Genomic DNA, 16,415 nt, shown 5'->3' on the forward strand with positions numbered 1-16,415 from the left:
ACTATATTTTGCTGCTGGAGACCCCATTGTGTTGCAGGTTTGCAATAACTGACAAAGCGAATGGCATCATGGAGTCGGCATGCTTTAGATCCGTCTGTCATATGGATGGAATCAAAGAGGCATAGCTTTCCGGGTGAGAACCAACCCTCCACATCTGTAATGTGGATTATTTGTAACAGGCAGCAATGGAAACACTGGAAGCATTTTCGTCCAGCCTGGAGAGTATTCGTCTTTAGCTCTTTGTGCTGGAAGTGTTAAACATTAGGACATTCTGTTGTACATATAGCAATAACAGTCTTAATGTTGCTTATAGACAGTGTCAGCTGATTGTTTAATATAACCTGCTCCTTCCCCCCGTCTAAATATAGCAACGCTAGGGAACGCTCAGCAGATTCATTATAGGCTCAACCTGCGGGACGCACAAACTGCATTTTATGAACTAGAATGATGAACAAGAACATACAATCAGATGATGCCACAAGTTCTCTTGCAACCCAGAAGTGTGCATGTGCTGCATTCATTTAGCACTGGCAACACTCCCATATTCACAGCTTTTTGGTGCTTTGACACTTTAAATGTTTGTACGCGATCCATATCTGTCATGAGAAAAGACCGTCGGCTTGAAAAGACCTGCGTGCACCCATTTACAAAATCAATATGAGCATAACAATGAAAAACGCCTTTTTATATTTGCAAGACATGCCATCAAGTAATTGCCAATCTGCTAACACTCCTTCAAGTTTTATTGAGTTCCCTCCAATAATGCCAATTAAAATCTTCTGTTTTATTAACAATGACAGTATGAATACTATTAATAAATGTATGATTTCCATCTGCTGTTTCACACTATGGGCGTAGATCAATCCATCCAGATGTGAAAGAATCCTATTTTTTCTTGCAAGATTTAACATATGTTGGCTAAATGGGTTGTGAATTTAGCTTTTTTTTTATTTTATTGTATTTGCTGACTCATGATAAAGCAGGTAAATTGATACTGGAGCCATGACAGATGGCTGACTTCTATATTCATACCGTTATGTCACCATTTATCTATATTTACTGACAGAGATCAAATGCAACGACCGTGCACTATTTTCAGTTTAGGCATGCGGTGCATGTAATCTGCGTAATGAGAGTAATAGGTTTCCATCTGGACATACTTGAACCTTTCTTAGGGGAGAGAGTTTTTTTGTTGTTGAAGATACAAGACAGCAATGGAGGGTATAATAGCTACATCATTCAAATAAAGCAGGATAATATAAAATACATATTGTCTATTCTGATTGCAATAACTCATCAGTGATAATACCAGACCCCTTTAACCTGTGTGCTATTATTAAAACAGAATAGATAAAAGAGACAGATGAAACCAAGACATTTACAATCAATAGAAAACATGTTCAAATAAAAACTGTGCATTATCAGTATTACATTGTTAATTTATGTCACTGACTCTAAGGAACATCGATATCTCCTGACAGATTTAATTTTATCCTGATGTCTTAATTTCAGAGAGTGAATTCAAGTGTGTGTGTGTGGTTAAAGGGGTAGTGGTGGTCGCCTTCGACAATGTAGGATGTGGATTTATTGATACATTTACAGATCGATGAAGAACTGCTTCCGACTTGCTACATGATCTCAGTGATACCAGATCTATTGTAACTTACACTTAAGACTTCAAAACATCCACTACCAGTGAGGATGATGTTGGACTGGAATCCAAACTGCTTAGCTAAAGACTGTCATTTTCACATGCAATTATATTTAGCATCGCCTCACTGGTTGTCCATTGTAGTTGAGTAACTCACCAAAAGTGATGCTACTACTTAAAGATGAACCTAAGCAATTAGAATAATTCTGTGTTCATTATCTGTTAAATAATTCATGTCATGTCCTACAGTTCAGTTTATGAAGCACCAGTCCAAGTAAATGCAAACTCAGAAGTTCATCAGCTGTTTCATTCTGTTTAGTTATATAATTTATGTTTTCAAGAGGTATTATAAATCGATCTGTTCAAATGTATAAATATTTAAGTGAATATATTGGCTACATTATGCCACCCTAATTGAAATCCTCATTGTTTTTGTGATAAAAATTGCTCTGACTGATAAAAGGTATTTTTCTAATCACTGCCGGTGATCCTCCTTAACAAGTACTCCACAGTAAAATAGTTCCTGAATCCCCAGTGTCATTTGATCTTTAAATGTCAGTTGATGCCAGTCAGCAGTCTCTGTGAGTCGGACTATTGGAAGATCACTTTAAGAAAGGTCCTGCTCGGCTGTAATGGATTGGTAAGATGATGTTACAGGTCTAGGTTACCTTTAAATCTTATATCAGCACAAAAGATCATCACTCCTCACTCTCAGCACTTTCTGTCAGGGGGTGAAAACATGATTTATGCACAGATATGTTCATAGACCAGAATGACATCGGTCTTTCTCAAGTAAATTGGAGAGCAGCAGCAGGTTTGCTAATTTGGGATTAAATCAGGCCATATTACACAGTAGGACAATTTGCACACATTTTATGAATGAGCAGAAACTTCTCAAAATAAATGTACTTTAGTTAAGTTTATTGTTTAATGTAAATGTTTTTGTTTTTTGTTTTTTTTAAAGGTAAGAAAACAAAAACAATAAGGTAAGAAAAATGTCTTATTATTACTACACAATTTTACTTAAAGATGATTGGCTCATTATTAAGTAAATGATTTTTGCAATGCACCAAACCTGCTTCTATAAAAGCACTCAGTCACATGTTCACGGACATTTCAGAGCCATATTTACAACACATGTATTTTCCATAGTATTTTTCTCATAAACATCGAACAGGTGGAAAACATATATGAAGAATGGAGGTGAAAAGGAAAAAACAGTAAAAACCTCTCATCCCTGGCATTTAACCGTCTATGGCCTTATCACGCCTCATATGTCCCACCATCGGTGACTCACTGGCTGCAGTCGCCCTCCTGTGGCGTCTGTTTGATTACACCAGTCCCGTGACGTCACACCCATTACACTCACTCACTCAAAGTATTCTTTTCTTTTCATTTTTTTATTTAAAGAGCTTGGTTTGCTTATACATTTTACGCTATCTTTAAACAAGTTAATAGTTAAAATACAGAGCGTGTAGAACTGGGGCAGCGTGCAAAGAGAAATTACGTTCATGTGGATAAATGATTAATGCATATGCACATAGATAGCCTATATGTGCATGCATATAGATGACGGCAAAGCGATATGTAAATATAATGAGTCTAAATGCGATCAGATTAAAGGTCCTCGTCCAGTCTTCTGCATATGCGTTTATGTTGGAGATAAAGAGTAATACATCCTACAAGACAGAGAGAGAGAGAGAGAGAGAGAGAGAGAGAGAGAGAGAGAGAGAGAGAGAGAGGGGTGCTGATGGGGGGAGTTGGCAAGCCCTCGTGCCCCCCTCATATCTGCGTGCACGACTCTCTCCTCCGCAGTGCACTGCTGGACAGCGCCGAGTGCGGAGTACAGGACAGGACAGGACCATTCGCGCGCATCAGCGAGGGCACGCGCTTTCATACAGTCCTAAAGTCCCAAACACCATCCACGCACGAGAGCAGCAGCCACATGGAGCTAAAATGAACTGTCGGACGGCTGATCTTCACTTCACGACTCACACTTACAGATTTACAGTTTGAGAGGGAAGGGACATATCAGACATGGACACCTTGGTGTGGATCTTGATTTGTGGAGCGGTAAGTGCTGGCATTAGTTTAGATCAGACCGCATTAGAGCACAAGTGCGCGCAGTGATCCGCCGCTGGATGAAATATGTAGGTTAATTGACATCAGGTGATCACCGCTTCAGCTCGCGTGATGCTCCGGTTGTCGTGATGCGGATTCAGCGGAACTTGTATTCGGTCTGTGGTAGTAGGCTAGTGATGACTAATCTCAGCAGCCCGGTTTCTGGAGAACAGGTGTCAGCTTCCCTATTCTTTATAGTCGTCTAAAATGAATCTGCCGTGTAAGTGTGTTTAGTGGCAGAAAAGAAGGCTAGAATCAGTGCAGAAGTAATGTGCGCCCGACTGTAAACAAACTTTCATGCCAAGTTGCTTATGAGTTTGACGAATTCAACCGGCTTTATTTATTTAATATTTGCCACATAAAGCCAATAGCTTATTTAAGTAGCCTTTATTATGGAGTTTTTGTATGCGTTTGTATTTACAGTGTGAATATTGTAATGACTTTTTAAAGAAATTCCTGCAGGTCGCCAACCGAATTTTGGCGCCCCTGGCACGCATTGAAGACTTTTTTTTTTTAAAAACTTAAGTTTTTGTGTGATATTTGCAGTAAGTAAATCTGTAATTAATAAATTATACCCATTGTCGTTGTTTTGGTTTTGTAAATGTTAGGTAGGATAACGAGAAAACTAAAAATAGAGTGCAGTCCATGTCCAACTTGTTATTTCACTTTTGTATACTTAAACGTTTGAAAAAATAGTTGAACCATATCTATACCTAAAAGCAGGCTACCCATTTTATTTATTTATTATTTTACCTATATAATAAAAATCATGAAAAAAAAAAAAAAAAGAAGATTTTCCACCCCCTCCCCCATAATTAGTACCAAATTAGTGCAAATTCAAAACAATCCTTCAAAAATTAAAAGAATCAATGTAACCATTGCTGCAGCCACATTACATAATAATGGTGCTGGCAAATATACCTACCTGTGGTATTTTTGGTGTGAACTTAATTTGGTAAATTTTTGTAATGGATATGCCCTTATGCTCAGGGAAAAAACTCAAAAGTGCGCAAGCATGTGACCCTCATGGTCCCCTACCGAGCGCCCAACGTGACCCTCACCACCTCCAGTCTCGTGTAACACGGTCAAAATCAGTTTAAACATGCACACGCTCTTGACTAAACACAATTACACCGTGACCTCTTTTCAGTGATCTGATTTGCAAAATGGCAAACGGAGCCGGCAATTGAGTTTGCTCCAGGTGCACAGAGTCAGTGAAGGATCTCCACCGACACATGAGCCAGCAGCGCTTCGTCTGGAGTGCCATTTTACAGCTGCGCGAAGGCACTAGTGCGCTTCACAAGAGATCTGACGGGGACACAAGCCGCCTAATTGGTGGTGAAAAAGGCGATGGCTTGTTTCACGGTATTAAAGCTCAGTCTCATTTCCTGGCTGGTGCATAGCAGTGCATTACGGACAGGTGCAGATCAGTGAATTGCACAGTAATGACAGGCCCTTGCAAACACATTTACTTAACTGCAGTATGTAAGTAAGGGCAAAACCATAGACTTGATTTTCCATTGATAACATTACTGGATTTGACCTCAGGGAGATTTATAGGTTTAGCAGATTAATTTAGTCCCCAAACTATAGCTAAGTAAAGCCACATACTCTTTCGTTAGATGTGTTAAGCATTGGGCATTCTCCATACTGTGGAGTCCATTAAAGCCTGCCAAGTTAACTCATCGGCACGCTTACTCAAGCGAATGCAAATTGAGAGAAAAAAGAAAGGATGACAGCCAGGGTTGATGAAGAGAGAGAGAGAGAGAGAGAGAGAGAGAGAGAGAGAGAGAGAGAGAGAGAGAGAGAGAGAGAGTAAATGAGGGGGTGAGTTGGCTGCTGTACCAGTGCATCTGTTTCTGAATGAGAGTGAGAGAGGATGTGGATGAGGGGAGGAGGAGGGTGGAAAGAGGAGTCTTAAAGGGCAAAGAGAGTGTGTGAGAGAGAGGCTAGGAAGGTAGATAAGATTAGGAACAAGAGGTGACGTTTTAATGAAAACGTGCAGAAGATCAGAGAGGTTTTCCCTCTTTACTTTGATTGTGGGGGGTCTAGATGATGGCGACCTGTCTAAATTGTGTGTAATTGTTACAACTTGTAATGTGCTATGGTTTCTATTAAAGAATGTTTTGCATGTGTGTGTGTGAGAGAGAGAGAGAGAGAGAGAGAGAGAGAGTGAGAGAGCGAGCGAGAGAGAGAGAGAGAGAGAGAGAGAGAGTATGCTAATTCATTAATGAATGCAAGGAGAAAAATGTGCTGTTAGTTTAATTACCCTGTTGTGTGTGTGTGTGTGTTTGTGAGTGTGTCTTTGAAACACTCTGGAATCCACAGGTTAATGAATGAATCTGTGCTTCTTTTCACAGCCATATTAAAGAGAAATGCTTCAACAAGGCCCACTTATTGCTCAATAGAGCACAGCGGTGGGGTCCCAGAAGTAAAAATGCCATTCATTTACACCACTGAGAAATAGATTTTAATGATATTGCATAAACCCTTCAAAAAACTTTCAAAACAAAGCATGAGCTCAAAGATTGTTACGATATGATATATGTTTCTATAACAGTCACAAGCCATGGATAGGACAAATAGGAAAAATGACATCCTTCTAAATATTTATAATTATAACTAATAAAAAAAATACACACACGTATATATATATACATATATATATATATATATATATATATATATATTTATAGAGAGAGAGAGAGAGAGAGAGAGAATGCACTTTATTGTCCCATATTTCGGAAATTTGTCTTGGATTCAGAAACTCGGTCATCTAGACACACAAACATAAACCACACAATTCAACAATCTATAGTCTTACTGATGTAAGACTTTTAAAGTATTTGTGTAATGTTTCAACCTACACATTGGAATATATACATGCACACGGCCATTTTGGATTCAACTACTGTAAATTCACAACACTTTATGGGATGAGTAGTTATTTCCCTCATCAATTTAACTAAATTTAGGCTAATTTTGAATACAAAAAATAATAATTCAAATTATGGTTTGTAATGTGATTCATCTCTGGTTGGTGTGGTTCATGGCTTAGGACACTTTATTGAATAAATTGAAAAATTCCTTTGGAGAAAATGAATAGAGAAAAACGCTTCTGGAGCCAAGGTTGTTATGGGCGGTGAAGACACATGAGCACTGAGCGTGATCACATGACCAGACTGAACCTATTGAGAGAGCAAGAGAGAAGTGCTGCAGTAGTAAATTAATTCAAAGTGAAGTCTGCGACTCAATAATGAGCCTCCAATTCCTCTTAAACACACCCCACATACACACACACACACACACACATCTGTTGTCCGAGACAAAATGAGCCCATAAACACCTCTTTCAGTGCCTGCATGTACGGATGTTTACGACCCCTTAGGTTATTATTGACAATACTCAACAAACAGATCAGGAGCTGCGAAAGAGGAAGCGCATATGGGAAGGGTAGGGCTAATAGATGTCTTGGGTAGAGGCTCCATGGACCCGGATCTGTGAGACCTTGATGTGTAAAGAATGTGTAATCATACCCGTGACAATACGAGAGAAACCGCTGGACATGTAATAGACATATGCATAACTCATACGTACTGCCTGTCTCATCTTGCTCAACACGCCTCAGCTTTTGGAGACAGAAATGCAGTCAGCACAATATGCTGTGATGCAGCTGTTACCAAACATGTGCAGCAAAGATGAAGGAGTTTATGGACAATGAGGGATTGACAGGATTAGTTTTACTATAAATTAGAAATACCACAAAAAAGAAGTTAAAAAGTTTTAGGTAAACGTTAGAAGTTTCGCATCAGAATCACTGCGGTCGTCTGTCAGCTGTCACAATTTAATAACCAATATGCAATATTCTAACCAAATCAATGGGAGATTTTTAAACCTTAATCAACTTTCAATGAAGAATAAAGTTAAAAGCAACCACAACCAATTTAATGCTAAAACAAATAAGGGTGAAACTATCTGCAAAACAATGTTTGAATGGAGTTTATACTTTAGGTGGTTCAGGCTGAATTAATTGCAGCAATTAGTGGAAAAGAAGAAGGAAATATCATTTGAGGAATATCAATATGACTATATTTCCTTGCATACACATTAACATCAAAATATCTCAAGGATTTATGTGTAATGGGAGACAAGGAACCTGTGGAGCCCTAGAGAGATGGGATATTAATGTAATTTCTCTCTTTCTGTAGCTGGGGCTGGTGTTTGGCTCAAAGCTGGAGCGAGCCGTAGACGAGGAGTGTGAGTCGGGGAGTTACACTCGCGGTGGGGAGTGCTGTTTGCAGTGTCCTCCAGGAGAGGGGGTGGTCAAGGAGTGCGGAGACACCCAGACCGAGTGCAGTCAATGCTTAGACAGTGAGTACAGCTTCTCATATACGCATACATGCTAACTCACACACTTACATGCATGTAGGCCATGACATATACAGAATTGTTCAAGTACATGCATGAACTGATAATCTTCACAAATATTCACACCGTCACAAACACTTACTTTCACGCACATAAATTTATGAACACATAATTAGTCTCTCACACGTACACTTACTAACACATAATTATGCTCTCTTGCTTCCTCTGTCTCTCTCTGTCTCTCTCTCTCTCTCCCTCACACACGTACACATATATATACCCAAAGAACAGACAGAAAGCTGAGAGTAATTATGCAATTAGCTGGTTACGGTATATGAGCTGCTGCTGTGTGTGTGTGTGTTTGATATTTTAATTTAGGCCAAATGTTCAGCTTTAAACCAGAAAGAGGAAAACCAATCCTTAAAGTGAGAAATCTGGGGCTGTCAATTGATTAACTATTTTCTGAACATGACGTTGGTACTTGAATTGAACATTATAGTGATTTTTAATTGTGTAGTATTATATATCGTTGAAAAGTTTGGGGGTAGCTAATGTTTTTTAATTTTTTAATAAAAAGGCTGCATTTATTTGAGCAAGATACAGTAAAAACAGTCATATTGTATAGTAATACAATTTTAAATAACTGCTGTCAATGTTAATATATTTTTTAATTATTCCTGTGATGGCACAGCTGATTTTTCAGTGTCACGTGATCCTTCAGAAATCATTCTAATATGATGATTTGCTGCTCAAAAAACATTTCTTATTATTATCAATGTTGAAAAACAGTTGTGCTGCTTCATATTTTTTTAGGGAAAATATTTTAGGGAAAATAAATTCTTTGATGGTTAGAAAGTTCAAAAGAGCAGCATTTGTTTACAAAAATCTTTACTTTAAATGTCTTTACTGTCACTTTTGATCGATTTAATCGATTTAAAGTATTAATTTCTTTAAAAAATTGTGCTGACTCCAAACTTTTGGATGGTAGAGTATATATATATATTCTTCCCATTCACAGAAACATTTAGAAAAGGCACTGGCACATTTGGAAATGACAAGACACATTTTTCACCTGTTTTACAGCAGGTCTCATTCTTTTGTTGTGAATGTTTCCTAAATGGGCTCTATCCTACTTTCTGCTCTCAATAAGAGAAACAAACAGTCCTCCGTGAGCGCTGAGAAGCTTTTAGGACGGCAGGCCTGAAATAGAGGAGATCTTATGTTTCAGGACAGGACACTTTACATCAATAACCCAACTGGGTGCTTTTTGTTTTTTCAGTCTGTGTGGGATATAAATAAAGACGGTGAATTTTATTTTAGAAAAGCATCTGCATTAATTTTTAGTGTAACAAAACAAGCTTCCTGTTTACTGATAGACAAAAACACATTTTGTGACCTTTGCGTTAGTCTCCTGTCCCCTTTCTCCGAGTGTTGGCAAAGACACACAAACACACACGCCTCTTTCATGCATCCTCGCCCCCTCATCCCCTACTCAGTCTAGACACAAGCACACATCAGCAACCACTGAAATATTTAGCTGTCCATTTTCTCTCTTCCCCCTCCCTCACATACTCAGTCATCGAAGTGAAAACTGATTGACACGAACCTGTCACCATCGCAGCTACTGTCTCAGCCGCCATTTCATTACAAATCAGGCCAACATCTTTGACTCACACACACATAATAGCGGACTGATATTACTTTCCAATGATTACTTGAAATGATCTTGTAGCTCAACTGCTAGAGCTTGGTGCTAACAACAATAGGTTCATTGGTTTGATTCAAGTAGGTTTTTGTGATATGTTTACTATAATTAAATTAGTAATAAAATGATACCTAATGCTGTTTTTTATGTTTTGTAAATGTTCCGATCGGAAATTGCTCAAGTTGCTCTACATTTTGCTTTAAAAAGTTAAGCATATTTTTAGTACAATTAACATTTAATGGCAATTAAGGACTTTTTCCTCCAAATTCCCATTACTGTATATATTTTAATTAATAATATTAATTAATATTCTATTTATATTTTACTTTACAATATTATTTATATTTGTGTTATAAATAATAGTATTTGTTGTACTAATTTATGCTGGTTTAAATACAAAATAAAACTTTTACTGTAGTGTAAATAGTGTCTAATCTAAATAAAAAAAAAACATTGATAATAAATACAAAGGAAAATAATAAAAAGTGTCTGAATAATCATGAAAATAATGCGGTGAATGATTTTGTGGTGAATGTGACCTGGATTTACCCATATTTTTTTACAATGCATAACTGAAATGCACTTTGTCGTTTTGAAGTGAAATGTGAATGAACGTGAGTCTGTTATATATTCTGTTTGTTATAGGTACTGTAGGAGCAGTGTTGAACTGGAATCTGTCAGTGTATTAATTCAGAGAGAGCTGACTAATGACTGATGGGGATTGGGAAATAACAGCGTTAGATAATGATGCATTCAAGCACAAGCAACATCATATGCCCTAACCCATTCAGACTAAGACTAATACAGCCCGTATTCATCTGAGAGAGAGAAAGAGAGAGGTTGTTGCTACTGAACATTTAAGCAGAACTCAGGACTGGAGCCATCGCTGTTTTTATTGGCCTGTGCAGCCGCTCTACCGTTCCACGCAGCTTTGATTTATTACTTTAACTGTATTATAAATGAAACAGTCATACTAATAAAGAACAACTAAATTGTGAAAACAGAGCAAGAGAGAGCGAGAAACACATTCAAGTTTGTTCTGATAAACCAATATGGTTGTGATTATAGATCAGAATACAGTGCATTACGCAATGGGCTTTTTTTTTTCTTTCTAGGCCCGTTCAGTATTAAGTTACTTTACAAAATCTTTTAAAATGTGCCAGCAAAATATTGGCAAACATCTCTAGTTACAGTTCTCCAGCAAATGACAGCCAAGCAGAAAACCATCTCCGAAAGAAAAGCGTAAAAAGATCTCACGCACCTGGCTGGTTTGTCTGTAACTGTAATGGGATAAAAACGCACAGACTTCAGCTGATGACGTTACAGGAAGACACGCCGCATGAGGCAGCTCGAGTCTTTTTCCATTTGCCCTCCTGACAGAAACGGTGGTGTGTGATGGAGCTATTTATTATGCGTGTAAACAGTCATCAGCAGAGCATGTGTGTTTGGGCTCTCCGTTGTTTCTGTTAGTTTTGTGATATCCGTTTATAATCAGTGCAGGGACGGCTGCATTCAGGTGTATCCCTGCAAACACGTGGCTGGTGCTCTGTTCATCTGTTCATGGTTGTATGCACACGCTCCATAGGAATGTCACACTAGTCTTAACTCACTCTAAAGATGATATGTTTAAAGTGAACTCAAAAAAGAATGAAGAAGTAAACACTAGAGCCAAACTATAGAAATAATGAAAGTAAGATGGAGATCAGGCGGCATGTGGGCCATGTCATGTATTCTTCTCTCAAAGGCGGCAGGGATATTACAGTAAACACAAAACAGACAAACAATACCATAGGTTGGACCCATGAGATAACAGTTATCCTGAGCATGTCATATGCTCATAATTCATAATTTTTAATTAATGAACAATGATATTTAAGTACAGACAGACAGACAGACAGACTGATGATAGATAGATAGATAGATAGATAGATAGATAGATAGATAGATAGATAGATATAGACAGACACACAGACTGATGATGATAGATAGATAGATAGATAGATAGATAGATAGATAGATAGATAGATAGATAGATAGATAGATAGATAGATAGATAGATAGATAGATAGATAGAATATTTAGCTAGTTTGCTAGGCCAGCCTTAGTTGGGTGACAAATGGACTGATCTTTGAATTCTCCACTGCAGAACGAGGTCATATATATCCATTAATAATTAATGAAGGAGAAACGAAAGAGAGAGCGAGACAACAAACAGATGGGCTGAAAGGCTTGTCCGGCTGAATTGACACTTTCAGAGCTCACCATGGCCTGCATCACATGACCCATGTGTTTACCCATCGTCCCCCTCTCCTCCCATAGAGCAATGGAGACCAGTCAGCTTATTGCTCTTAGAAAGAACATTATTAACTGTGTGTGTGATATAGAGAAGTGCTACATTTTGTACCTACAACATCAAAAGGTAATTAACGAAGATTAAAAATAATTTAGCCTATAATCTAGGAATGAATGCAATGGGTTAGGTTTAAATGTTTAAAAAACAGCGTTATCAGCATCAGCAATCTCATATTTGTTAGTACAACATGTTTGAGCAGTTGTTTTTGCATGGTTTAGATGCCTTGATTATGGTAACCAAGTCATTAGCCTTAACATCACCTGCACAACATGAGCAAACATGACAAGAACAGAACATCGAGTGTTTTAAGGAAATCTTCCGTTCAAGATTTGGCTGAGAGGTGAACACCCCACCCTCAGGCCAACTTTAAGCATGAACACATCTGCCTGCCCAGCATCAAATCTTTCCAGATTCAAAAAGACATGATCTGTAGGTAAAACAAGCATCAACAGACTGCAGTGATGAATATCGCTCTTCTTCCTTGTTCAGATCCTACATATTGTGAAATGTAGAAAAAGAAAATGACAAATGTGATCTCAATGTTTTTCTTTAAGTCTGGGGCTGCTCAAAATCTTCTCCTAAGGAAAGGATCCCTGTAATCTCACATGCTTCAAGAGATCTTATCCCAAAATGTACTCTTAAAAATAAAGGTAAATATGGTTCCACAAAGAACCTTTAACATCCTAGCACTCAAATAAAGGGTTCTGCATGGAATGTAAAACTCTCTTGCTCTTTCTTTGAGTGTCTGAGAAACACTGAGTGCTCTCAGCAAAGCGACAGCGAGTCATGCGCCTTACACTAGTGTTTACTGTGGGTCAAATACACTATTCATTGGGATGAACTGAAATAGTGCCCTTTACGGATTGCTTGACGGAGAGCGAAACTCTCAAGTGCTCAGTCAGTGTTCGGTGAGTGAAAATATGTCTGTGAAAATATGTCTGTGTGTTCCAGTTCCAGATTGTAGAGGTAGTTCCTCATTAAGGTTCCTCATTAAGGTTCCGCCTCAGCTTCACGTCCGCCTTCCGCCATAGTTGTTTTTGCTCTGTACATGAGCTGCGAATGGGTCCCAAACAGAAATACATCATCAACTAGGCTTTATCTTTTTATAGTCATTATCACGGGAAGACTAATTCTTATTGTGAGGAGAATGAGAACATTGCTCAGGGTGTTTAAGATACAACTGTTCCCGCATGGTGACAGATACCCCTTTTCCACCAAGGCAGTGCTAGTGCTGGTTCAGAGCCAGAGCCTAGTTTCAAATCGGTTCTTTGTTTTTCGACACCCAAAGCACCAGCTCTAAACCAGGAAAAGTGGTTCTTAAGTAGCACCAAAACATTACTGGTCTAGAAGTAAGAACCGCTTGTGTCAGGGGCTGGGGGCGGGGTTACCAGCAAGACGAACAGAAACTTGTGACCGCCATTTTTAAAATAGCAGCTAATCGAGCCAATAGCAGCTTGATTGTAATCTCCGTCTATTTACGGCGAGCTGCACGAACGCGTTGGATTCGCCGTGTTTGGATGCCGATGTAGGTTCGCAAAGCCATAAGCATCAATATTAACGCAATGACCGCCATTGATGATGGAAGACTTGGAGATGCATCAGAGCGGCGCGGACCAATCGGAGCTGCGGGAGTGTTTGGAGAGCATATGACTCCTTGTGCTTTTGGATCGCTCTCGCAGTGCTTTGATGTCATGCGCTGATCGGTCTGCGAGAAGCCGATGCATCTCGAACAAGCCTGGTGTGTTTGTGTTTGGTGCTGCCGCAGTAGCGTTGTGGGCAACAGGAGATGTATACAGTGAGGTAAGATCTGGCTCTGTGGTGGCTCTCTGGCCTGTGGAAAGGCAAACCAGTTCTTAGAAGGCTCGTCAGTCGAACCAACTCCAAACTGGCAATAGCTCTGGCTCTGAACTAGCAGCCGTTTCTTGCTGGTGGAAAAGGGGTAATAGTCTCATACGACCCCTAAATACATAGTTCTCTGAGCGGGAGAAAGAACGTTTTTCTTGGCGGTGAGTCTCAACCCCAGAGTTTGAAGATGAGCTAGGACGATATCTCGATGTCGTAGCGCAAGCTCTTGAGACTGAGCCAATATCAGCCAGTCGTCTATGTAATTTAAAAAGGCTAGGCTGAACGGAAGAACCCGATATTGGTAAGCTCCACCCCCGAAAGCGAACCTCAGAAACTTTCTATGTTGTGGTGGAATTTCTATGTGAAAATATGCATCCTTGAGGTTGATCGTGACAAACCAATCTTTGTACCTTTATCTCTCTCCTTGATGTCAGTGAGGTTCAGCCACAGATGTCTCTCCGTAGCGACCATAGCACCCATAGAACGGCCAATGGCAGGGTCGCGCGGAGAGAGGGATCTGTGGCTCTGCACTGCTCAGAAAACACCTCCTCACTGATGTTTCCCCAGCTCGTGCCCAGCTCTTTAAGCAGCTCAGCCTGGCACAGCTGTAACATCACCATGGTGTGCAGGGCAGCACCAGCCTGACCAGCCGTCTGAAAAGCTACCCTACCTGCATGGATGTGATTCTGTCTGGAGGGAAACACAGGCTTTTTAAGTGGTGATGCGCTGCCAGAGGAGAGATAGCCTGCAAGCGTCTCTTCAACCTGGGACATCCTGTGCCTTTGCACCAACGATAGTCGAATAAAACCGACGTCGCAGGCACAAAGACACGGGAAGAAACGGTACACATGCTCAAAAACAAAGGTGCCAAAAGAGGGTTTTCACAACAAATGCCATTTACAGTAAGAACCACTTCTGTGCAAGGAAAAGGTTCCATGGATGTTAAAGGTTCTTCATGGAATGATCAATGGCAATAAAGAACCTTTATTTAGAACATTTCCATTGCAAAAGGGATCTTTATAGTGGAAATGAAATGTTCTTTACACTTTAAATAACTGAAAGGTTCTTTGGGGAACCAAAATAGCTCTTACTGTATATAGCATTTGCTGTAAAACCCCTATTTTGGTTCCTTTATTTTGAGAGTGTGTTCTCATCAATCTGCAATCACAACTTTCAGCATGAACTAAGTTAGAGATAGAGGAACCTTTCCTTATCAAATTGATATGATATTACAACTGAGATCTTACCGTGTCAACAATTGTCAGAAACTTAGGACAAACATCTCAAACAAAGTTAACACTTAAATCAAAAGTTCAAATCAAAGCAATAGTTATTAACTCACTTAGGCTATGTTGAGAGCCTAAATAATTATTTTTTTTGTTTGCTTACTGATCCAGTTCACTGATCTGAGTTTAACAGTCAACTGCAGGGGATGATTATCAATGAAAATTTGAAACAACATGAGGAAATGTACAAAATTTTTAAGTCTCCTAAGCTATAAAAGAGCAACATCTGAGTATTAAAATATTCCTCTGGATCAGAGTGGAAAACAGCTGTGTGACTGTTTTCGTTTCATGTTTGTGGTGTTTGATGAAAAGCTGTCCTGTGTTCCAGGAATACAAGAACATTTCCAGCAGACATCTATCTGCATGTTTTTCTGCCTATCTCTGTTTGTTTCTTTGTTTGTTTAGCACCATGATAATTAAACAACAGGAACACACACAGATGAGAGACAAACATGATTTAAAATTCTTGATAATATCTTACCCTTTATGGTGAACCAGTCTAAAGAAGAAAAAACTGCCATTTGGAGAACGTCAGGCGTCAGATTAGTGTGCTGGTGATGACATTTATTGTGAATGTGCGGATGCGTATCTGCTGCTCGCTGTTTTAGAGTGCGCTTCTGAGGTTTTCTTTATGAAATATTATCTTCATCCTAGGACAAATACGGCTGGTTTATTTGGTGTTAATGGTTCTAACTCGTAGATTCCACCTTTAAATGTTTATGTAGACATAAAAAGAGTTTCATTCTTGCTGTACTAAAACAAAACTGATGTTTTTGTCTTTTCATCCTGTTCACATCCTGTTCACATTCCTTTGCTTTCTGTTGTAAGATCTTGGCTGTAATTTTAAAGAAAAGCTGATAGTCCAATATAATAGCTCAGATTTATCTGTCAGATCCTTTTATGGTAATGACAGATTATCTAACATAAATTGGTCTGAACAAGTTTAACATTTTATTGCTGCGTGTAACAGGTAATGAATACTTGACCTTCTGTTTACACACGATAGTGCAGAGGAAAATGTTTTGGCTCAGAAAGGCTTGTCATTTGTTTCATTTAATTATCAACTTTGTCTCAGATGTTTTCTCC

At 39.0% G+C, this 16,415-nt stretch overlaps 1 protein-coding gene across 2 annotated transcripts in view; it reads left to right on the forward strand.

Annotated features, from left to right (window-relative positions):
* The first annotated feature begins 3,390 nt into the window (after window positions 1-3,390).
* Window positions 3,391-16,415, forward strand: part of ngfra (nerve growth factor receptor a (TNFR superfamily, member 16)) — a 37,177-nt gene continuing 24,152 nt past the window's right edge. Inside the window, exons 1-2 of one of the 2 annotated variants that reach the window (XM_079874582.1) lie at window positions 3,391-3,724; window positions 7,981-8,143. In XM_079874582.1, coding sequence (XP_079730708.1) covers window positions 3,689-3,724; window positions 7,981-8,143 — 199 coding nt within the window. In that variant the 5' untranslated portion in view covers window positions 3,391-3,688. Of the gene's footprint in view, window positions 3,725-3,851; window positions 3,946-7,980; window positions 8,144-16,415 lie in introns of those variants that run through there. The other variant, XM_079874581.1, reaches the window with a different exon arrangement.

This window comes from Squalius cephalus (assembly GCF_949319135.1).
Source record: "Squalius cephalus genome assembly, chromosome: 1".
Classification (NCBI taxonomy): domain Eukaryota; kingdom Metazoa; phylum Chordata; class Actinopteri; order Cypriniformes; family Leuciscidae; genus Squalius; species Squalius cephalus.